A 25,751-nucleotide genomic window follows, 5' to 3' on the forward strand; every position below is an offset into this window, starting at 1 on the left:
TAAGATGTATTGCGGTACTAGTCTATATTCCCAATGGTTAATATGAGAAATTTATAGTAAAGTATGTTAGGCGGTTATAGGCTAGACCCGCAAAGCTAAGATGTATTGCGGTACTAGTCTATATTCCCAATGGTTAATATGAGAAATTTATTGTAAAGTATGTTAGGCAGTTATAGGCTAGACCCGCAAAGCTAAGATGTATTGCGGTACTAGTCTATATTCCCAATGGTTAATATGAGGAATTAATAGTAAAGTACGTTAGGCGGTTATAGGCTAAACCCGCAAAGCTAAGATGTATTGCGGTACTAGTCTATATTCCCAATGGTTAATATGAGTGATTTATAGTAAAGTATGTTAGGCGGTTATAGGCTAGACCCGCAAAGCTAAGATGTATTGCGGTACTAGTCTATATTCCCAATGGTTAATATGAGAAATTTATTGTAAAGTATGTTAGGCAGTTATAGGCTAGACCCGCAAAGCTAAGATGTATTGCGGTACTAGTCTATATTCCCAATGGTTAATATGAGGAATTTATAGTAAAGTACGTTAGGCGGTTATAGGCTAAACCCGCAAAGCTAAGATGTATTGCGGTACTAGTCTATATTCCAAATGGTTAATATGAGGAATTAATAGTAAAGTACGTTAGGCGGTTATAGGCTAAACCCGCAAAGCTAAGGTGTATTGCGGTACTAGTCTATATTCCCAATGGTTAATATGAGGAATTAATAGTAAAGTACGTTAGGCGGTTATAGGCTAAACCCGCAAAGCTAAGATGTATTGCGGTACTAGTCTATATTCCAAATGGTTAATATGAGGAATTAATAGTAAAGTATGTTAGGCAGTTATAGGCTAGACCCGCAATGCTAAGATGTATTGCGGTACTAGTCTATATTCCCAATAGTTAATAAGAGAAATTTGCTAGCCTCCGTCCACGACACCTAATTTGGTAGTTGGACGTAAAGTCGGCCTGAAATAATAGGCAATTACTTTACTTTTTACTGTTAAAACAATTACATACATCAATCTTAGCAGAAAGTGTTAGAAAAATCTGGCTAGGAACGTTTTCTTTCACCTATAAACGGAAGTATTAATTGTAATCGTTAAGGTTTTAAATTTTGCGTTTTTATTAGAAACCAAGTTTGTGGGTACGAAAAATCTTTTTAGAGATGATTTCATTAATACCAGAGAAATGGATGGTTTCAACAAAAAAAAACGCATATTTCTGAATTTTCCACAAGAAAATTTAAAAAAAGGAAAAAACCAGAAAAAAAAAAACAGAAGAGTATGAAGAATCTTCCGATCACTCAGACGACTTGGTAGTGAGATAAGTAGAGTTGTATTGGGCCAACTTCCGTCCGGCTATCTATTATTCATTCAATACCATTAGGATGGAGAGCCGGTTGCTTAGAGATGCGGATCTGCCGGCGGACAACATAAAAAACTCATCAATTTAAATGGAGGCGACTGTAACTCAACTAGTAGCCCCACCACCTCGCTCCAGCTTCTTTTAGACTGTAACATTATCTTGCATTAGTTTCTATAGATAAGGGCTACAAAATGTTTAGAATTGGAATCAACAGCGAACAAAAAAAAGGTTCAATTTAGTATTAACATTAGATGAACTCATTTCAGATGAATTTCACTCTTTTAAATTTTTTAGCTCCCCTCCTTCTGGATAAAAGTTCATATTCGAACTTGAGGTTTCTTACTCACTTAAATGTAAGTTTGTATGTAGGTGTTCACTGAACTGGGAAGTGCGTGGTCAGCATATTGATTCCAATTTGGTTAAGGTTAAACGTTCTGATAATTATAGAGAGCGCACCCAATAATATGTTCGAGATAGGATCAAAGGTGACGCAGCATCCATAAAGAGTGTATCTTCTAAGAAGTGGATTAAATTTCGCGAACTAACAGACCCACCAACTTACCGTTCAAAAAAAGGAAATCTGATTTGATATTTCATGTTGTTCTTTGACTGGGTAAGTTACTGTCATCCTGTTAAAGTTGCTAATTCAAGTTTTCACAGGGAAAAATGAGCCGGAAAAAATCGGGTTTTTTGGAAAACGTGTGGAAATCAAAGCCACTGGAAGCTGAGCTTGAGCTTTACCTGGGAACCTGCTTGCAACTTAGCGATCATAATCCTTAAGGTCACTTTACAACTTTGGATTTTCACTTTTTTGATATTTTATTGGAAATGGTTCCAACGATTTCTTTTTGAAAGGAAATGGCTCCTAAATTTTTCTCCTAAACTTCCTATTTAGATCAAAAGTTTCTATTAAAATAATGATATGAGAAAAGTCAATTATTAATCAAGTAATCCCGTTAAGTCCACAACTAGAAAAGTTTAGTCAGTCGAGCGAGGGTTCACACTAGATTACATTTAATCTTTTAAGAGTTGTTCCAGAGTTATCCTGTAGCCAAAATAATTTTTCTTCCCCTGGCGCGCAGGATTTATACAAGTAATAAACAATAATCTTATAAAAAGTAAAGTAAATTAATGCCTATTTTGTCAGGCGGGCTTTACATTCAACTATCAAATTAGGTGTCGAGGACGGAGGCGACTAGACTAACAAACATACTTTACTATAAATTTCTCATATTAACCATTGGGAATATAGACTAGTACCGCAATACATCTTAGCTTTGCGGGTCTAGCCTATAACCGCCAAACATACTTTACTAATAAATTTCTCATATTAACCATTGGGAATATAGACTAGTACCGCAATACATCTTAGCATGTGGGTCTAGCCTATAACCGCCTAACATACTTTACTAATAAATTTCTCATATTAACCATTGGGAATATAGACTAGTACCGCAATACATCTTAGCATGTGGGTCTAGCCTATAACCGCCTAACATACTTTACTAATAAATTTCTCATATTAACCATTGGGAATATAGACTAGTACCGCAATACATCTTAGCTTTGCGGGTCTAGCCTATAACCGCCTAACATACTTTACTAATAAATTTCTCATATTAACCATTGGGAATATAGACTAGTACCGCAATACATCTTAGCTTTGCGGGTCTAGCCTATAACCGCCTAACATACTTTACTAATAAATTTCTCATATTAACCATTGGGAATATAGACTAGTACCGCAATACATCTTAGCATGTGGGTCTAGCCTATAACCGCCTAACATACTTTACTAATAAATTTCTCATATTAACCATTGGGAATATAGACTAGTACCGCAATACATCTTAGCTTTGCGGGTCTAGCCTATAACCGCCTAACATACTTTACTAATAAATTTCTCATATTAACCATTGGGAATATAGACTAGTACCGCAATACATCTTAGCATGTGGGTCTAGCCTATAACCGCCTAACATACTTTACTAATAAATTTCTCATATTAACCATTGGGAATATAGACTAGTACCGCAATACATCTTAGCATGTGGGTCTAGCCTATAACCGCCTAACATACTTTACTAATAAATTTCTCATATTAACCATTGGGAATATAGACTAGTACCGCAATACATCTTAGCATGCGGGTCTAGCCTATAACCGCCTAACATACTTTACTAATAAATTTCTCATATTAACCATTGGGAATATAGACTAGTACCGCAATACATCTTAGCATGCGGGTCTAGCCTATAACCGCCTAACATACTTTACTAATAAATTTCTCATATTAACCATTGGGAATATAGACTAGTACCGCAATACATCTTAGCATGCGGGTCTAGCCTATAACCGCTCGGCTACCGTGGTGCTTTATAATATTCCTAGATTTGATACTCAAAAAGAAACCTTAAAATTCCTAATAGTAAACCTAAGCCCTTTGCTAATTGCAAGAGTGCTCCAAGCAAACAGTAATCTACCTTTACATAATCAGACACTCTGCCTAATCAATCTACCCCGCTATTTCCAACTCTTCTAGTCAACGTCGATCCGGAAGTGTGCTGAAGGCTTTATAAACTGGAAGAATTTTCCAGCATCAAGGGAAAAGCATTTTTAAAGTTTACAAGAAAAAGCCTAATTTCGCCCAGATTCCCAAACGGGGAGATCAATGAAATATTACATTTTCAGCTGTTTTGTAGCAATCATACACTAGTCCTAAGTTGTACTATAACTCCCAATTAATTGGCCATGTCCATGTAAATATAAACGCACCACAGCGTATGAAAACTGTGCCGGTACTGTCCTTTAAGTTTTCCCCCCTTTCTGGAAAATGCTGCAACGGCCATCTCTGCCATTTCTCATCCCATTTTATTTTATTTATTTTTTTTTTTAGATACAAATCCTATTTATCTTTCCATCTAGTAGTAAAGTAATCGCCTAATTTTTAAGGCGGGGCTTAAAGTCTAACTCCAATTAGGTGTTCGTGGGCCGGGGCGTAAGCTCATAGTTTACTACTTGTTCTAACAAATAAAAAGTAGGCATACGCGGGATTCGAACTTGGGATCTCCTAACTTACAAAGCCATGCTCTTGACTACTGGACCAACACCCGCCCCTAACTCACCATCAAGTTACTAATAAAGGTTTTTATATGTACAGAGTTTAATTGATTAAGTTGATTGATTGAGTTTGGTTAAGACAATTTTATATCTACTCATTTTTCTGTCGCACACTTCACTTACTAATCTTGATCTTTTTTACAAGCAAACAAATGTTTGATTTCCTTTAAATCATGCAAATAAAATTGCAAAATTGTATTGGTTTACTTTTTACAGATACAGAAAAATTACATCAAGAAAAAAACTTTTTAGATACTGAAAAATAATTGACAAATGATCTGATACTGAAAAACTGAACACAAATCATTTAAACATAATAATTTTCTTCTTTTTCTACTCTTTTTTCTTTACCTTTATCATGGAGAAAATTCAAAGCGAGACTGATCTCGGCTGCATAAAATCTAGCATGTTCTTCAGGTAGCCGCCTCTGGCGTTGCATATGGAACATGAGATCGCCACCTCTAACAAATTCTATTACAAAGAACAGACGTGACGGTGTTTGGAAGCACGAATGTAGACCCACCAGGAATGGGTGATTGGACGCCGTTTCAAAGACATGTTTCTCTGTTTGTACCCAATCAATATCCTGGAATAGAAAAGAAAACTCATCAAGATATATAACAAAGAAGATTTTTATACAAACTTTTCTTCACTCTTTGCACAGACAAAAGTTATTCTCAAATTTGTTTCATTTAAATTTGACTATTTAGTAAATTCTTACCACCCTTTTGAACTCCAAATACTGGAGTTTCTTAAATTAAATTATTAGAAAATGAATAGTTTTTTCAGGTTTTCCACGAGGTAAAACCTGCAGCTACCAATAACTTTAATCATGCACACATCTTGATAGCAGAACTATATCTAGAAGATGGCTTTCCGGTGAATAATATCTCTACTCCATTCTATTATGAAAAAGAATTCCGCCGCTAGGAAATCTCGCTCATTTCTTGACCTTCTTAGGGCTAGATGTAAGATATAGTCTCAATCTGTAGCTCTACTTCTATTGACTTATGATGAGGGCTCATCATATAAGTGAATTACCAACACTAAACTTCAAGACTATAAGATATTCACTGGCCCTCACTCGTCTTACGGCCTTAGCACCTACGTTCAAGCTCGTTACTCTCGGAACTCAGAACTTAAGTTTAGAAAAGAATCTAAGTGGAAGTCCAGCACTAAAAAAGCTTAGACTATTTCTTTAGAAGATTTCCCTGCTTTAATCTCTTCAGCTTAAGAAAAAAAACCTCTCCAAAGTCTGTCATTCAAAGAAAACTAGGTCTCTCCAAACTCCTATCCAATCGCAGCGGGTATTTTCATCAAGGTCCCCTTCCACAGATCATCATTTACATTAATCCACTCCCTACAAACCTCCTCAAATCAACCCACACTCTGTACACAAAACTTACTTTAGCAATTAACAAAACTAAACACTAAATGGAAAATTAAATACTCGATAACTATTAAAGAAAACTAACGCCACACTCTTTATTAATCGCCGAATTTTACCGAACAGACAAAAAACAATATACTGAGTCCTTAGACTAACCTCATCAAGGAACTTAGCCTCGGCTTAACTCTGGGACAACAGATTAAACTTGCCTGTTACACAGGACAGGACAAAGTAAATACCTGTAAACTGACAACAAGATTACTTTTCCAAGTACTCCCTCCTACAAAGTGGTCATCAGGCTGATGTTACTCTGGAGTCTGACCTGTTGTACTAACTCCAAAGAAACACCAAACTACTCTGGACGAGTTTCTCAGGGTTGACTCTTTAGAATCTTCTTCCATCAGAAAATATCTTTCAAAATCTTAGTACACTCCTTTATCCAGAACTTGTCAGCTGACAGTTCTCTCCATTCTAGAATTGTCATCCTAAACGTACCTGCCTCTAAATAGCCATCAACTATGAACCTTCCACTTCGTACAGACAACAAAAGAATTAGACAAGTTCTCCTATACCATTCTCCCATTAGCTGTACTGGAACGAAAGGTTGAGTAAACCAAATAAGATAGTTATTTACAAAAAATGTAACAACAACAACAACAAGAACTAGAGAAGAAGAACCACTACAATTTTTGAAAATGCCGTTTTTGCCCATTTTCTGTTTAATCTTGGTTGTTGCAATCAAATTACAGTTATAAAGGAGGATTTTCCCTACATTTTAAAGAAAATTTTGTAATTTTATCTTTTATAGGAAAAGAGAAAAAAAAATTGTCAAAGTTGGGTGTTTTTTACTCTTTTTTGTGCAATTTTTGACAATCAACTCTTATACAACTGTCCTACCGGATATAGTTTTAATTTACTGGTATAAATGCTTTGATGAATAGAGCTCTGTATGGAGACAGATCTTATGTTTGATCTAAATTAGAAATGCTGTACCAGGTAGGCCATTACCCTTTGGTTTCTCAAAACTTATAGACTGAGATCTCTCATTTCGAAAACTTAGAATTCTCAGATGTTTCATTTGAGAGTAACTAAACCTTCTAAGAACCACCTCGGTTCTAGACTTCCTGATCGGTTTAGATACCCTAGTTAATCTAAATTAATACTTTAAAATAGATAACAGAAGATATTTTTTTTACCTCATCATCAGTAACTAAAGCTTTTTTGATAACTTTCATCGCATAAATACGTCTGGTCTTCTTCAGTTCAACCATGAGCACTTTAGCGTATGAACCACGTCCGATAACTTTGATCAGCTCAAAATCAGCTATTGAGTATTGTCGCTGGGAACCTGGCTCAAGATTTTCATCGGCTGAAAAAAAATAAATTAATAAATTCATTTAATTGATACTTTAGTTTTTTTATAATTCATTTAGATGTATACATTTTTTTAAATAAGTACTTACTTTTGGAGGGATCTTCTATTGGAACTGAATCGGATGAAATATCCAACGGTGGCTCAGGGAAGTCCTTGAGTTCTGGAAGAAGTTCAGAAGTTGGAGTGCCTGAAATAGTGGCCAGAAAATTTAGTTTTTTGATATGCCGAAAGGGTTTCTTTTATTTTGGCCTATCTGCTCCTGAAAAGGAGTTGTCCACGCCCAAGTATCTTGGCTGTCTGGGTGTACAGGACCGAGTCCGTCACATGTACGAATTTAAGCTAACTCAGAATGTGTCATACTTTCAAAATGATTCCAAGAGCTTGGATTTCTTTCAAAAATGATTTATTAACCTCTTGCGCTATTATTTAATCAGCAAAAAATGTGTGCCCACCCCACGGGGGAAAAAAAGAAGCAAAATATGCCATCAATATAGCATGAACTACAGGTAACGGTGTAACATTTTTGACCTATAACTTCACAAGCGTTGATTTCTCTATACCAGAAATTCTCGAGAAATGCCACACTTTATTATTATTTGGTTCATTTTTCCACATTCAAACAGTTCCATCTTCTTCGTCTGAAATTCTAGATTTTTTGAGAGTGGTCGAATAATATCCCTACCTTCACTATCCATCATCCATTTTAGGGATCAGAATAAGGATAATACTTACTAAAAATAACAATGAAACTATTATTATACTGACCAGGTTTTAATTTATTATACCATTACAAATCTAATATGTACGACTAAATAAAAAAAGGCAGTTCTCGTGTAATTGCACTAATTTCACATTTGAATAACGGTGTTCAATTAAGAGCTAAGTACAGTATTACCAACACGAAAAATAATAAAATGTAGCAAGTAGTACCAGTATCTCAGAAAATTTAGTGGACGTACGATGCACGTTTTTTTCAGTAATAGGAGAAAATGATGAAAGACGTACATTGCACGCCAAAATAGCGCAAGAGGTAGGCGCCACGGTAGCCGTGTGGTTAGAGACTAGATCCGCAAAGCTAAGATGTATTGCGGTACTAGTCTATATTCCTAATGGTTAATATGAGAAATTTTATAGTAATGAATGTTAGGCGGTTATAGGCTAGACCCGCAAAGCTAAGATGTATTGTTGGTTTAGTAGGTTCGATTCCCGGTCTGTAGGCCTTGGATTTTATTTAATGGGTAATATGAGAAATTTATAGTAAAGTATGTTTACTTATCGCCTCCGTCAACGATACCTAATTTGGTAGTTGGACATAAAGTCTGGTTGAATAAATAGGCAATTACTTTACTCTTTTTTTTCATATTATACTCCATTTCACAAATTAACTCTCTGAGACTGAGATTCTGCTCAGATTTGCCAGAGTTCTCTCTGGTTACTGGTTACAGGAACTGAATGAGTGGTCCAAATGATTTTTTATCAGTGAAAGAACAATACATGTTTCTGCAAATCACAATCTACATTCACGAGAGAGTTTTTTTTAGCAAAAACCATTTCCTGTAACTATAGCAACACTTTCAAAAAAAAAAACCTACACAAACAAAATATTGGATAATAATTGGCTTAAACTTACTAATCGTAGGCGTGTCTCCATTGGATTCATCCTTGACTATTGGCTCAACAGCTTCATTGCTGCACGGCTTCTGTACAAGTTTATGGCATTTCTTATGGACCAATAGCTTACACTGAATACATTTAAAACCTTGCCGTCCAAGGCCCCAAATTCTATCTTGGCAGAATGCACAAAACGCTCTCTAGAAACCAAAAAGAGAGCTAATTAATTGATAATAAAAGTAAAGCAAATTATTTTGAAACAGAATTGGGCAAACTTACAGTAATATAGAATTGAATAAAAATTATATTCATTTAAATTTTTTTTTCTTTAAATAAAATCACATCTTTACAAACGTAAGAAAACAAAAATGGCGATAGTTTTTCTTTAGTGGTTATTTAGATACACTTTCTTGAAAAAACAAACTATGGTAATTAACGTTTACAAAATTCAAGAGAATATGAGCGAAAGATAACCCGGAAGATAGACGACAACTAGTGGGAGCGATAGTTTTTTGCGCAAGTTATGGGAGAGACAAGACAATCGTCAAGACTGCAGGACTCCTTCCTTGTCAGCTAGTCTTTTTTAACCTGTGAGAACCACACTGAGAAATATATTGTTAACTTCTTATTTTTAGCCACCACAAGTGTTACAAATACATAACAATAAATTAGTGGAGGAGGGTGGGGGAGATCATGAGAAAAATAAAAGTGCTAACGAACTGGTGCAATACAGAACTAGAGTTTAAAGAATATGGATGATTTCTATAGATTCTTGGACCAGGTTCCGTTTCTTTAACTAATCCCAGAAACCATAGCATTAATTATAATTATCCATCCATCTTCTTCTTAGACTCTTCAGAATCGTCTTCCTTAAGAAAATATCTTTCAAAATCTCCTTTATCCAGAACCGGTCAGCTGACACTTCTCTCCATTCTAGAATTGTCATCCTAACCCAGCATGCAGCAAAATAATTACGATCCTTCCAATCTTTACATACAACAAAAGAATTAGACAAGTTCTCCTATACCATTCTCCCACTAGCTGTACTGGAACGAAACGTTGAGAAAAACAAAATAAGATAGTTGTTTACAAAAAAAAAAAAGGTAACTACAACAACAATTTTCTGAAAATGCCACTTTTGCCCATTTTCAGCAACGTATTTCTCGAAATCTATTTAATCTATGTTGTTGCATAAAAAAAAAAAAAAAAAAAAAAATTACAGTTGTAAAGGAGGATTTGCGGGCACATTTCAACATCACAGTTAAAATGTGCCGCCCTACCGACCTGCGAGTTGGTGACTTTTTTTGGTTTATTCGCAGAGAAGGGGAAAGTGGTCTGAACTTACATTAATAAGCGCAACAAACCGAATATTTTGTTCCTAAACTTCCTAAACCCATCACATTTCGGGTACAACATCACGAACTGAGTCATTCTTGATTTTTGAACTTAGATTTCAGTGGTTTAAAAGAGAAAGTAATGTAGTGGTGAGAGAAATAACTGATAGAAGGTAGATTCAGAGTAAAGTAATATCATTTCTTTCTATTTTATATTGTGTTCAAAGCTACCCCCACCAGTGGGGCAGATATTAACATTTGACACAACATTTTTAAATTAAAAAAATATAGATATGTAGGTGAAGTACCAACTGTTTATTGATATAGATCTGTTGAGAAGACTTGAAAGTTTTAGAAAACAAAATAAAAAGGTTCAATAATACGATTCTGTGCGCACTCTGTAAACAGAAAATGTAAATTCTGTTCAAATGTGCCCACCTCTCCGCTACAGCAATACTAGCAAGCATCTAGCTCTTAACTTATCATTAAGGCTTAAGCCAAAGTTTCAAGACTTGAAATAATTCAAGTATGTTACACCAGTTAGTTGCAATTTTGACTATCTCAACTTTTTTACTAGAAAAACACCCAAAATTCAAAGTTTTGAGTGATTCACATTAGATGTTTTTGACTTAAAAGCATTTTCCCTACACAAAGAAGTTTTCTCTGATATGTTCTTACGTAATAAGTTCTCCCCCTCCATGGCAGTGACTACACTCAGACTAACAAGGTGTTGATAATTTTCCAAAGTGCTTTTGCAACAATTTAATTGTCAGATCCCCGTGTCCTTTTTATGGGACGCAGTAAGCATTAAATAATAAGACGCAGGGCACTTTCCCTTGAGAAGTACATGAAACTTCTCGCCTTACCTTTTGTGAAAGTTTTCAAAGCTCCCTTCTTATTAGCGCCCTTACCCCCCATACAAAATAAAATTACATTTTAAGGAATTATTGAATAATTAAAACTAGATTTATAATCTAAGTGACAAATAAATTAAATTCTAATCTTACAAAGGATGGTAGGCGAGTGTGTACATCATAAAAGTGGAAGTTTAGCTAGAAGTTTATCACAGCCGGGAAATCTTATCATTGATGAATGGAATAAAGTTTTATGATGGAAACGCGATGATGGTTTTCCTAGAGTAGCGGCAAAGCCACCGCAGGAAATTGGGAAAACTCCACTTGTTTAAGATAATTAAAAGCAACATTTCTATGTTAGAAAACTTTTCTTATATCAAACTGTGATGGAACGGCCGCCCCCTATGCCCATTTTACTCCAACAAACCCTCTTTGTGGGAAAGCCATTTCTAACAAAATTAAAGGAAAAACTTCCAATTTCTTCTTACAGCCAATATAATTATAACTAGCTCTGTAGTTTTCTTAATAATTGTTACGAGCGTTAACCGATAACTATTGTACTCTCAACTTGGTTTCTTCCACTCTACAAGTACTACAAGAAAGTTACTGCAATGCAGTCTCTTGTACTTCCAGTTTTCCACCGGATATACTCCTTTTTTGGGGTCTCTCAATCGTGAAAAATTGTGATTTTTTTTCTTTCCTACAAAGAAAATTCAGATTCTATATTTTTCATTTAATAGCGCCACCCAAGAGACACTTGCAGTAATATTTTTGGCCAAGATTGAGCATCCCGAAGAGTATTAAATAGATTTCTAAGTAATTCACGTGTGTGATGTTCACAACACATTTATAGATTTTGATGTACAGTAACAGCAGTTGCTTTTTTTACTTTTATCTTTCTCTACTAGAACATCTGAGAGGATTTCCGTTTTTGAGATTTTACCGGAAGTAATGCGTTTCCAAAGCTGCTAGACCCAAATCAAAAACAATACGACAAATAAGCAGGGAAGGAATTAGCTAGGAGGTTAGCGTATTGGATTCCCACGCGGAGGTTTGTTGTTCGAGAATCCAGCTGTTGACCCTTAGATTTTTCTCTTCCTAGGAGCTTCTTACAGCTCACTGGACCGGTGATGGACAGTATTGTCTGTAACGAGAGAACATTGTCCGGAGACCGGCAGTGCACTGAAGAAAAAAAGCTCCGGGCGCCAATAACCTTAGATGTTGATGCGCCTTAAATCATTAAAAAAAATAGACAAATAAGCAGAAAATTCACATTTCGCTTAGATAGCTTCTCAGGATGCCAGAATAAAGGTTTTAGACGAATTCAAACAACCGGGGAAATACCCATTACAAAATGGGGGTTTTCCTTTTTCCTTCTTCTTCTTTTTTAACTAAGATTTTCTTGTAAACGCCTACTACGTTTTCCTTTAACACTAAACCTACGGACATTTATGCATAACTATTCCTACCATGACCGGTCAAATGACCGCACTTTAAAATCACTTAAATTTCTTATTTTAGAATGAAGATAATAATTAGTTAACAATGAAAAAGCATAGTTTCTTTTGTTTAAAAATAAATCTCGTAGATTTTACTCTTCTATGCATCATTTTTTATAATTATAGGCTTCTCAATTGTAAATTTCCCGCATACGTATTTTTTACAGTTTAGACAGCATTTTTTTAGTCTTATTGCCTTTGCAGTATCTTATTTGGCTATTTTCCGACCATTTGTTCGAGTACTAATATTTGTCATGCTTTTGCAACGGTAACACAAATTTTGCCTCGAAATGTCACTTCCGGTAGTTTTTTATACAAAATCCATGGATTTATCCCGGGGCTAAGTCTAGGATATTGAAAGCTATTTGTTGAGGCCATCTCCGAGATTTTCCAAGGTTATATTTCTTCCACGAGCTGTGTACATTCCTGCTAATTTCAGAGCGACCAACTCCCCAAGCGGAACTATAGGTTCTCTGCTTTCACGTTTTCCAAAAAAAATGGAAAGCCTTTTATTGCATCATCAAACGCTAGCCAAGATTTGATATTAAATTTGTCCGGTTTATTTGGCTTGTACTGAGTAAATCTGCACCTTGACTTTGTTGGGAACAAATGTACTTGGAAGAGATATATGCTCCTGGTTAGCACAGTTTTGACTGTTCTCTACGAATTTGTTCCAAAATTTAGAAATCAAAGCAAATTTATCGGCGATGATTTCATTGATCCACTCGAATAAACCTCACAATTTCCGTCTATACATTTTTGCTCACAGTGTTTGAGAAGAATGCTCGTCCCCACTCCATAGAAATGGGCAATATCGTACATTTTTTGTCTCAATGTTACGGTGCCATTTAGGCCCAGCGCCACCTCAGTAGAGAAGGGGGTGAGTCGTGATGAGGAAGAAACCAATAAAATAAAATAAGAAGAGTAAAAGAGAAAATAAAAAAAGAATAAAAGAAAATGTATTCAGGGCGCCACGCTGTTTTAAGTTAGTTCCGCAGGGAACAGCGAACCTACGGGAACATACTGGTTTTTAGGCCTGCAACAAAAAAAAATAGGTTGGAGGGAGGAAGTTCTGGAAAAAAAAGAAAAAGAAGAAGGCGATTTGGAAAAAAAAAGTGTATATTGAAAAAAACGAAATTTTTAATGAAACCAAAAAGTATTTGGTGGCAAATGTGTATCTTTTTACATACTATCAGTTAGAGTCACGGCACTTAAATATTCAATATATTAAATCAAGTAAGAGCTGTATTTAAACAATAAAGAAAATGGGAAAAACCTTGTTCAGGAGAAAAAGCCAGGGCGGAAGCTTCCGTGTAACTGTTCTATTTCTTGTAATAACCAACAAAAAATATCTTAATAGCGTTACAAAACTAAAAAGATTACACTGTTGAAAACCTTAGTTATATACAATATAATTGGGAAAAAAAGAAAGCCGTGAAAACTATATACATAACTGTCTACAAAAGAAATACTTAACTTATCCCCCAGGCCTGGGTCTTACTCGGTTTTGCGGGGGTGAAATTGTATTCACTGTTTTCAAATGCCTTTCCGGCGCCTGTTCGCAGGCTACTGCAGCACTTCTCCCAACTTCCTTCTCTGTGGTTGATTTCGTTGAGCGCAATCCCCACACTGGGAAATGTTCACCACCGCTGTTAACTTCACCCGGTCACGAAAAATTTTCCCAATTTCTGTCCGAAAATTGTAGGTCTATCCGGCCAAGCCGACGAAAGGAAGTCACCTTGTAACAGAGCTATCAGTGGCTTACTGCCCACAGTCGGGCTCTGGCTCTCCGCATACGCGCCACTCTCTGTTTATCCCCTTTTGTTCGCTTCATAAACAGGCCGAAGTACAATTTTACTCGCTTAACTTGCCAAAGACGTATTTCTTTCTATTCATATTCCATTTGATGTACACATTTGCCCCCTAATTGACTTGTTACCCGATTTTCTATAAAAGTTAATTAAAAATTCTTGGTACCAGATTTTCTATCTGTAACAATATGCACCACGTGCAAACAATAATCCAATAAATGCATTATCAAATTGAGTTTTCGAGAGAATTCTGTTACAAAGAAAATGAATAAATAAATAAAATAAAGTATTAAAATTAGTAAATAAAATGAAAATATTCAGCCGGTCAAATGACCGGTCGCGGTAGTTAAGACGGACTACAAATTTTTCTCAAAAATCAAATATTAGGAAAAGAAGTGAATATTAAAAAAACAATTGTATACATATTTTAGGAAAAGTCGTGAAGTTTAATGGGCGGTATGATAACGCTGTAATTAGAAAATTTAATCCAAATTTAAAAAACGGTCAATTGACCGGCCGTGGTAGGTTTAGTGTTAAAATAGTTGTTAACTAATTGTTACGCGTATAGGTGTCTATAACTTTTATTACAAAAATTAAATGTGGGAGCAGGCTTGCCAACAACATTCTACGTATGATGAAAGTAACAATTCTTCCTGGTACAGGATATATAGCTAGATTATTGGTTACAGAGATACACTAAACCTGTGATCCACCAATCAAAATACTTACTCTATTAAACCTTTTCGCTTGGAAAATATGGCCATTTACTCGGTACAGTTTCCTCCAGCGTCTTGCACCCCGCCTGTATATACTTCCTGTTTGAAACAGACAAAACAAACAAACAAAAAAATTGCATAAAAAAAAATTGTAAGCTACAATTTATTGTCTACTAATCATGGATATTGACTTCTTAGTCTAGATGAACAGTTACGCAGAATCTATAGCCACCAATTATGTTCCCGGTGCCTGGAACTTTAGTATTCCTTTACTTCCTACCTGCGTGGTAAGATCCAGGAGTTTGGAGGGGGGGCAATAAAGGGAGGGTTTCATCTATTTCCTTTAAAATATTCTGGATTCCTCACAACTTTACTTACGTAAAACACATCTAACCACAGCTAAAATAAATTTTAGATAGGTTCCGGAATAATCGCGGAGAATAATCTCATTGATTTCAAATGTGCGTCATCATCAATTATAAAGAACACAGATGAAAGACGTCCATTTCTGTGATGCTGGACAGACACGTGTGGTGTGTACCCAAAGATACGCCACACACTAATCAGAGGGAGAGAGGGCAGAAGAAACGTGGCCCTAATTTGGCCGAAAATAACCACTTTTTTTCCTCATGTTCTGCAAAAATTTCAGCATCAATTTTTTTGAAGTCACAAAAAATTTAACGTCTTCAGCGAAACTTGCCGTGTACAAATACTAATCACTTTTTAAATTTAATGAAATCGAACATAATTTCTCGATTTTAATCTCAAATCGTTAACTTTTGACATTTACCAAAAAAAAAAAAAAAAAAAAAAAGGAAAGATAAAATCGCAATGACTGTGTAGTATCGATATTAATGCTTGATATCACTTCCAAATCGATGAGCTACTAAAAAATCCGCCAGCAAATTAATCGATAACTAATCGATTATCGATAGATGTGGGTGCATCATCCGACTATCCATCACTGCACAGGCCTCTCCTTGATGTACTCGTACATCCGGCTAGTTTAAAGAGATTCCTAATGACGCTTCAACTTACTTAGCTACGTAATGAAAATTCAATACTACTAGTACTTCCATCCATCTTAATTAATAGAATTAAAATAATGTTTGGTAATTAAAATTAATGGCGAAATTGTCCACAATCCATGGAGATTTAACTTGTAACTTGCAGTTTTGTCTTTTAATAGTTCTAGTAAATTATCAATTACTTTTTTACAGCTATATTTCTGTCTAAATAATTTCAACTTTTCAATAACCGCTTCCTCCTACCAGAGGAAGTAGTGCGCAATCATGTTGAATTGTTCAAATCGAGTTTTCACACCGGAAATACGTATTTTCCTCTAAAAATTGAGGTAAAATAAACAGCGCATGGTCTACGAGGGTCGTTTGAAAAGTCCGTGCAAAAATAAAAACTACTTAATTTTTTGGGGTAAACCTTTTTTATTTTTCAACATAGTCTCCTTTTAGGCTTATACACTTCGTCCAACGCTGCTCTAGTTTGTTGATCCCTTCCGAATAATAGGATTTGTCCAAGTCTGAAAAATAGCCATTCGTTTCTGCAATCACCTCCTCGTTTGAATAAAATCTTTTTCCCGCCAGCCATTTCTTCATATTGGGGAACAAATAGTAGTCCGAGGGAGCCAAGTCTGGAGAATAGGGGAGATGTGAAACGAGTTGGAACCCTATTTCCATTAATTTTGCGACAACTGCTGAGGTGTGACCTGGTGCGTTGTCGTGATGGAAAAGGACTTTTTTGTGGGCCAATCGTGGGCGTTTTCCTTGCAGCTCGGTTTTCAAACGGTCCAATAACGATGAATAATATGCACCTGTAATAGTTTTACCCTTTTCCAGATAGTCGATGAGGATTATTCCTTGCGAATCCCAAAAGACAGTCGCCATAATCTTTCCGGCCGAAGGAACGGTCTTCGCCTTTTTTGGCGCAGATTCCCCCTTGGTAACCCATTGTTTAGATTGTTCTTTGGTCTCAGGAGTGTAGTGATGTATCCATGTTTTATCCACAGTGACGAAACGACGCTTAAAGTCATGCGGATTCTTCTGGAACAGCTGCAAACCGTCCTTGCAACACTTCACACGATTTCGTTTTTGGTCAAGCGTGAGCAATCGCGGCACCCACCTTGCGGTTAGCTTTGTCATGTCCAAATGTTGATGCAAAATATTATGTACTCGTTCATTCGAGATGCCCACAGCACTAGCAATCTCACGCACCTTCACTCTTCTGTCATCCATCACCATATCATGGATTTTATCAATGATTTCTGGAGTAGTAACCTCCAGAACGTTCAGCGTCACTTGTGCCCATATGGCCACTCCGAAAATTTTGAAACCACTTATAAACTGTTCTAATCGAAGGTGCAGAGTCACCATAATGTTTATCAAGCTTCTCTTTAGTCTCCTGAGGCGTTTTGCCTTTCATAAAGTAGTGTTTAATCAACACACGAAATTCTTGTTCGTCCATTTTTTGAAAATCACTCGACTTCCTCGGTTCAAACGAATGCCAAACACAAAGAAATAGACCGATCTGGCTGAAACTTGGTGTGTGTTCTTCCAAAAGATGCTACTAACTAAACATAACCTCGATACGCGCCAGTGGTGCTATCTCTCTGACTTTGCACGGACTTTTCAAACGACCCTCGTATTGTGCGTTTTAAGAAAACCACAAAGAAGGTTTAAGCTTTTCGCAGGTTATTAAAGCCCGAAATCCGGTAACCGGAAGTGAGTTTTTAGTGTGTTTCAGTATTTGGTGATTTCTAAAGGAAATGACTGCTGTAATTTTCCTCGACGAGGACTCTTACTAAGGTACAGCAAATTAAAGGCAAATTTTGGATTTTTTCCTCCCTCCTAAGTGGTTTTTCCACAAATTTGGCTATTTTTCTTTTTGTCTGAAGAGCATAAATGTGTGCATAGCTCAAAAATTGAAAAATTGCACAAACTTAAACTTGACCTTTAGCTTTAATATGCCATTATCTGACCCGACCAATCAAAGTTCAGAAGTTAGCAAAAACTAAAATGGCCTCTTTACTGAATCGCTTTACGATTTTCTTTACTGAATTGATTCAATTTTCTGCCCATATATATCTCAATCGAGATTCGGACAGGATGTGGCGTTCACACATTTAAGAATTACCAACTTTTCCAGATAAATAAAAGCAGTACGAGATGTGGCTATTAAATAACAAGACTATTGCTGTAAAACCATCTTTAGTTATTATCACCTTCAATATACACCCCTCCCCTATCCCTACAACGCTCCACAGTGAATTTACCATTGTTCCCAAACAGTGCTGGAAGGCTATTTTCTGTGAGCTCCTGCATGACGCGTGCCGCTTTTTCTTTCACAGCTTCCACTGGACAGAAATCGTATTCCTTTTAATGCAGACTTTGACTTTGGTGAACAGATCTAAAGTCACATGGGGCCGCCAGGTCAGGGCAAATAAGGCGGATGGCCTAAAACTGGGAGGTTGTACTTGGCTAGAAACGTCTTGCGACCGACAATGCAGTGTGAGCCGGCGTCGGTTGTCTTGATGCAGAACCCCATGACTTGTTCTTCCACCAATCGGGTCGCGTTTTTTCCCTACTCTTTCACGGAGTTGGGCAAGCACCTCACACGGTAGTAATGTTGATTAATTATAATCCGATATTTTTCATCCCTTTTGGACGTGGAAGGGCGCCCCAGGGCGGTCGTCATCTCCGACATCTTCTCGACCATCTTGGAAAACGCTTGAATCACTCAAAAACTCGTGCACCTGATTAATAATTCATCGCCATAAACTTCTTTTACAGCAATAAAAGATAAGTTTCAGTAGCCGTTTTTACCAAGTTTTGATGTGAAATTTCACAACAATTCGTTGCTCTACTACGATGTGTAGTATCGATGTTTTCGGCAAAACGAAACTAACACCTCTTACACAAACGACGGTTCCAGTCATACTGATTTCTCTACACAAACACGTGAGACGCTGCAATCGAAAGAGAAGGCTTTACGCTGGGCACAGATGTCGGTCGTTAGGATTTGGCTCATGCATAGTTCTTCTGTAGCAGCATCAGTTTCGTTATTTAATAGCCACACCTCGTACTTACGGTACCTCCTTTCTTTGTGATTATCACTTTCTTTAATTTTTATTAAAGAAATATTAAAAAATAATAATAATACAAGAAATTAACTTACTATCTTCTCCTTGACATGGCATGCCCGGCGCCGGCGGCACATTCGGAAAAACTGTAACAAAAGAAAAGTCAAAAATTAGTTTTATGACTCGCAAAAGGTGCGGAAAGAAACTAGGATCAGTGACAAGATAACAATACAGTTAGATCAGTATTTCGTTTTTAAGATATCGAATATTTTTTACGAATAATTCAAGATCATCCTTTTGAAATCTTTTAATGTAATTTGAAAAAAAATTCAATATCTGCATAGTTGTTTATAGTTTGTGAAGCGCCAAGTATAAAACTATATTTCATGTAGTTTTCTAGAGTGACTTTCCATTAGAAATGCCGACATGTTAAGTACACTTAGACAACAGATTGAAGCTGCATGGAATTCAAGTCCATCTTTACAAATACAAGGTCTTGACCGAACTTGCCACTTATCATCTTATGACTATATAAATATAAATTAAAAAAAGAAAAAATAAATAAAAAAATATATAAAAACAAAGAAAATCGATCATTAAAATTTGTATTGGCCAAACTAGATCGAATTAATAATAATAAAAAAAAAATACTAAAGCGGAAGAAGAAAGAAGAAGGAAGTGGAAAGAAACGAGATGATGGATGGTTGCCAGGAGACAGGAGGCTGTAGCTTAGACAAACAAACTCAGGTCAATCTAATCTAAAAGCATCAGCTTCTTTAAGCGAATTTACGAGAGATTAGAAACTTCTTCCGCTGCGAACAAAGCAAATAGAGATGGACGATATGCTAATTAGTATTTTCAGTAATATTAAAGGAGAAAGTATTATTAACTTGAGTAATAAGCGCTTTGGATTTCAATTCGAAGATTCCAGATTCGAGCACTGAGATCCAGAAGTGGGACAATGCAGTGAAAAGACAACGGGCGAAAAATGATCTCAGATGGTAAGCGCCTGGGAAATTGGACCGATTTACTAAAAGGTGGTCCACAACCACATTCTTATCCCGTTAGAGGCAAAAGGCAAAAGGGGACACCTGGTAATGATTATCCTAGCCCAGAAGAGTGGGAAACCCTGTAGACTGGAATAACAACTCCCCTGGGACCTCATCTATGTTTTTTTTTACACAGGAAAGACTCAAGATAGGATCATCTGGTACGTCACAGAGCTCTGCTACAGTTGAGTACGTAATTACCGCTTTTGACTTCAACTCGAAGATTCCTGATTCGAGCACTGAGATCCAGAAGTGGACTGGAATGCACTGAAAAGACAACGGGCGTAAATGATCTCAGATGGTAAGCGCCTGGAAAACTGGACATAAAAACTTTCCCTACACCCAAGTTCCGATTTACCAATAGGTGGTCCACAACCACGTTCTTATCCCGTTAGTTCCCAAAGGCAAAAGGAGACACCTGGTGATGACTATCCTAGCCCAGAAGAATGGGAAACCCTGTAGACTGGAATAACAATTCCCTTACTTACTTATAAAAGGGCTATAACTGTCCATGAAGGACCCGAGCCTCAGCCACTACAGCTCTCCACCTATCTCTGGTTTCTTGCCGACGTTCTCCATCTCTCTGCAAACCAAGGTCTGTACGTCAATCAACCATCCTAGTCGAGGCCTACCCCTAGGCCTTTTTCAACTCCGTGGTGTCCAAAAATCCCTATCCTCCTAGGCGAGGATATGTATACTCTTCCAGCATACTGTACACTCTCTGGGACTGTTCCCAGTGACCTCACCTATGTTTTACTATTTATGAAAGACTAGTTATGCAATAGCTCAAGAGAGGATCATCTGGTACGTTGCTGAGCGCTGTTACAGACTTTCCTGAATACAAAAATTGATGGACCATGTACCACTGGACAAACTGTTCGAATTCAGCTGCAATATGTTGGCATCATTAGCAACTTTTAGTCATTTTGGGAAGATGAAGCTGCTACAGAGAGAGAGAGAGAGAGAGAGAGAGGTTGAGAGAGAGAGATGAGATGAGAGATACGCTCTAAGCCGTCAGAGATATGGAGCAGCTGAAGCATACAAATACTAGAGAAATATCTCCCGAGGGATTATAGTTTGCAGAACTAAGTATGACGGTTTACTCTTTGGAACTATCTGCATAGAGGAGCAAGTACCCGGGGGCGGTATACGGAGAATACTGTTTTAGTACCCAGTAAGGTAACATCAATCTGTGTTGGGGAAATGGACCAGTGGCTTTCCTACCACTCCCTCTCTATCCAGTTCTGTTCCACAAAGTTTATACTGGAGTACTACACGGTGAATAGACAAGTTTCCAAAAGGCGTGATATGAATGTGTTAGTGTTTATATGAGGCGCTTTCTACACACACTAGACTAATACACAGAAAAACTTTTACATATAACAGTAATACTTTATCGGCCTTTATGGTGCCTTTATCTTTAAAACCTACTACCACCACACTCTTAACTGTGAACATTCACCAGAAACCAGCACACCACAAATTTCATATCCTTCCGGGAGCCCATACACCATAAATTTCACAATTTTACAAGAAATACTGGAAGAGTAGTTTTATTTGAGCCTCTTATATAAAACACACTCTTATTAAGTTTTAATACTCCTCATAAGTAGCATAACTTCTTAAGCACGCACGGATGAGGAGTTAAAGGGAGTCTGCAGAACTATAAAAATAAATAAGAAACCATATTAATATTTAAGGCAGCGCAGTTTATTAACCGTGATGACATCATGTGCTATGTACTTCCTAAAAGAGAAGTCCCTTCGTAGTTTTACAAACTTAAGAGCCTTCAACTTCTTTCTACGCTTGACGACAATATTTAAGTCAGGCGAGAACCCATAAACTTACATTTCACCCACTAATCGCCATTTTTTTTTTACGTTCGATAAGTTAATCTTAATCGTATAAATCGATAAGTTTCGTTCGATTATTGTAATCTACTCATTAAAGGAGATTGCAACTTTTACGCCATACTTATCCATGATTCTGTTAAGAACTTGTTGCCGCTGAAATAAGATGTCCACAACTTCTTCACCTACCTCTTTACAAAATTCAGATCGTGTCATTAATCATTCCATTCAATGGCGGCAGCCGACCTTCTTACCACGTCGCTTGAGATGTACATGTTTGTGATATTGATCTCAGGAGTAAGGTCTTTTCCTCAGTAAGCAGTTGGGATTTTAGATAACAAATCCGACTGCTTTGGTGTTATTCTAAACTTTACTTTCTATTCTAAGGGTACATTTATAACTACTAAGTTTATTGGATTACTCTGTACCACAAATTGGTTAAAATAACAGATTCACCAGCTGTAATGCACATGGTGCATCTAAATACCTGTATATGTCGACAAACATTCGTTTCCTTTCTACTACATAATGTGGACATATCATTATTATATTGACCTGAAATCCTCCTCCTCATTGCAATCTACGCAAAGAGGAGAGAGGACCTTGATTAGAGTTCCCCTATAAAGTTAAATACCCACTGATAATGAAGGCTAATTGCTTAGATCTCTCTTATGGATCACTGCATAGGATATTCTTAATCCAAGATGGGATTTATGGAGTACAGTGGCCGCTTAAGGGATCCGGAAAATTCAAAGTTGCTCCCCTACTACTCGTTGCACCCGAAAAACGTGAAACAATACACCTATTCTGGTTGGTTATTCTAAATAACATTTCTATTAAAGCAAGGTGCATAATTACGTGGCGTAAGATCTTGGACACCATCGCCATTTTGTGGATTTGAACTTTTTTCTCCATGTCGTCTACCGGATGTGCGTAATAACTTGCAAAAGCGCATCACGCTATTAATTATGGTTACTAACTATTAATGTTTATTAGATAAGACCTATTAATATTCCACAATTTCCCTTAAACCATCCCTTGCTTATTTCATGGCCTAATCAAGTCACCTACGTATTATTTCATAATTATGGGACTGCATTTGAAAAGCCCACCCTACAGATTAGAGCCCCACTAGCTGACCTTTTTAGTCCGGCCCTTAGGCTGTGCTAAAGACTTTTCCAAAAAATTAATTCAATAAAATGCTAAACATTTTATAACACTAAATTTGGATTAATCATTTTCTAGCAAAAGTTGCGCCTTAGTTTATTGAAACTATTAAAGGGAAAAGTTAATTATTAATAGTTAACGAAACTAAGTTAAGTTAATCCAAGCGTATAGTAATAAGCAGATAGTTTCCATAGTGATTTAGTCGAGACAAAAGACGAGAATATCTTAAGGAAGAAACTATATACATCATCATCTATACACCGTCTTACATAGCCCGTGTGATTGAATCACTAACAATCATGATCGTTCGACAGAGCTGCGCACACTATAGTTGGTGTAGAGGAACGGAAGTCGTGCTCTGTGTTTTAGGCCCCTCTCTTGTAATTATGTATGCACAGCTGGATGGTCAATCTCCTGCACATTAATGTCATACATGTATTAGATAATTAATACATTTATCTCGGGATATTGTATTGATTGGGCTTTATAATCGAATTAATTATTCGATCATGTCTGTCTGAATGTAGTTAAACTATCACCAGATTTAGCTGTAAATCAATAAAGACTTGGAACAATATTTATTTGTTAGCTTCTAACGTTTGAAATGTTATAGTCTCTATTTCATCATTTCCGTTCTTGATGTTTCTTACGTAACTACGTATTTATATCAAGTTGAAACTTACTTAAGCCTTTATACATTATGAAATATTGTATTTCCAAAAAATAAAAATAAATAATTTTTCCTGAATTTTCTTCAATGACTTCAAAACTAAGGTTCCCATCAAAGCCATTCAAAACTTTTAGCATAACTTTTGAGTAATGCTATGGTTATGATAGATTCATTTTAATATTTCGCCTGGTGTTCCTCAGGGCAGTGTCCTAGGTCCTCTTCTTTACTCCTTATATACAGCAGATATACCTCAACATCCAAATACCATTCATTCAACCTTTGCTGACGATACTGCAATCTTATCTCCTCATTCCGATCCTCTTATTGCTGCACGAGCACTACAAACGCACATCAACCACTTACAGGACTGGCTTAACAAATGGCGAATCAAAACTAACGTTACAATCCTACCTCCCATCACCTTGAACCAAACTCCTGCACCAACTGTGGTCAAAGTACGCTACCTTGGACTGTTGTACCTAGAAGCAAACGGTTGACATGGAATCCTCCATACTAGACTGAAAAGACAAGAAACTAACCAACGCTACAAAACTTCTCGCCAGACTACCTGACAAACGTTCGAAACTCAACTCTTATACCTGTTGTTACTGCTACCTATTTGGTCATACGGCATCGACAAAGCGTTCCAACTTACTACGCCTCCAGACATTACAGTCCAAAAATACTTCGAAAACTTCTTAACACTCCGTTCTATTTATCTAACCTCACACTAACCATAATGACCTCAAAATCCCTTTCATTACAGATCTTGCTAAGACTCGATTTCTCAAATTTCATTCCACTCTACAGCAGCTCATCCTAACCCTCTCATTGTAACACCTATCTTCTTCCACATTACAAGGTAATCCTCTAAGAAGATTGAAGAGAAGATGGCCTCGTGATCTACTCTTATCGTGAGAGCTGAATAGCAAGAGCCGTTACTGGAGTGACACCACTGGGTGCCTTCTCCACTCGTGATATTCACGTATTTTTTTATGAGGTACCATATTTGCTTGTTGCAACAACCGTTGCAGTTGTAAATTCCAATAAAAGATTAAAATATATATATATATATATATATATATTTCGCTTAGTTACTAACAAAGAGAACGGAACAAACATTAAACTTATTAAACAAAATTGACCTGAACGGAAGTGCCACTTTGCTGAATAGAACTTTCCGGAAGTTTCGAGATTTTCTCGCTGATTTTATACAAACTATATAGTCATTACCAACAGCTTTTCCTTAGGGTAAAATTTTTCCCGGAAAATTCGGTTAGGGTAAATATGATGAAAAACGTTCGTAAATATGGATTTTCTTACTATTTCCTAAGTTGATTTTTACACCAAAACTTCACCTTTTTTTGAGATAAATGACGGAAAAGTGACTTTTACCAATTGATTTTCTCACCCACTTCGCGTGGGGGTGAATGTTTGTTAGTTTTCCACACTCGCACCAATTGGAGGGGGAGTATAGTTTCTCCCCCACCCACATCAAACTCTCTCTCTTTGTCTATCTGTCTGTCTGTCTGTTTGTCTCTAATCGAGGTCAGCTCTAACTCTAAACAGAAAATCGCAGGAATTTCAAATCTGATAAATATTTGATACTAGTTGTCAAACGCGAAACCTGACAATAAAATGGAATTTTGACCACTCAAATTCCATTTTAATGGAGATCACTGACTTTATTATAGATGTTTTAGCACATGCTCTTTTTTTAAAATTTATTAGTTAAGTGACACCAGCGCTAGATACAGCTATCAGTAACAATGGCAATAACTGACACCACTACAAACTCACTAATTAAGGGGAGAAGTTACCCAGTGATAACACTCCCTAAATCATC

General features: G+C 36.6%; 1 protein-coding gene across 2 annotated transcripts in view; it reads right to left on the reverse strand.

The window, feature by feature from the left end:
* The window catches only part of aPKC (protein kinase C iota type), a 555,703-nt gene that overhangs the window by 296,267 nt on the left and 233,685 nt on the right, over positions 1 to 25,751 (reverse strand). For both annotated transcript variants that reach the window (XM_074129614.1, XM_074129613.1), the window contains 6 exons: positions 19,265 to 19,315; positions 15,090 to 15,175; positions 8,882 to 9,062; positions 7,340 to 7,438; positions 7,073 to 7,245; positions 4,838 to 5,072 (listed from right to left, as the gene is read on the reverse strand). In XM_074129614.1, the coding sequence (XP_073985715.1) occupies positions 4,838 to 5,072; positions 7,073 to 7,245; positions 7,340 to 7,438; positions 8,882 to 9,062; positions 15,090 to 15,175; positions 19,265 to 19,315 (825 nt within the window). The remainder of the gene's footprint in view (positions 1 to 4,837; positions 5,073 to 7,072; positions 7,246 to 7,339; positions 7,439 to 8,881; positions 9,063 to 15,089; positions 15,176 to 19,264; positions 19,316 to 25,751) is intronic.

Source organism: Rhodnius prolixus, unplaced genomic scaffold (assembly GCF_049639745.1).
Source record: "Rhodnius prolixus isolate KJV_2025 unplaced genomic scaffold, Rpr scaffold_15, whole genome shotgun sequence".
Taxonomy (NCBI): domain Eukaryota; kingdom Metazoa; phylum Arthropoda; class Insecta; order Hemiptera; family Reduviidae; genus Rhodnius; species Rhodnius prolixus.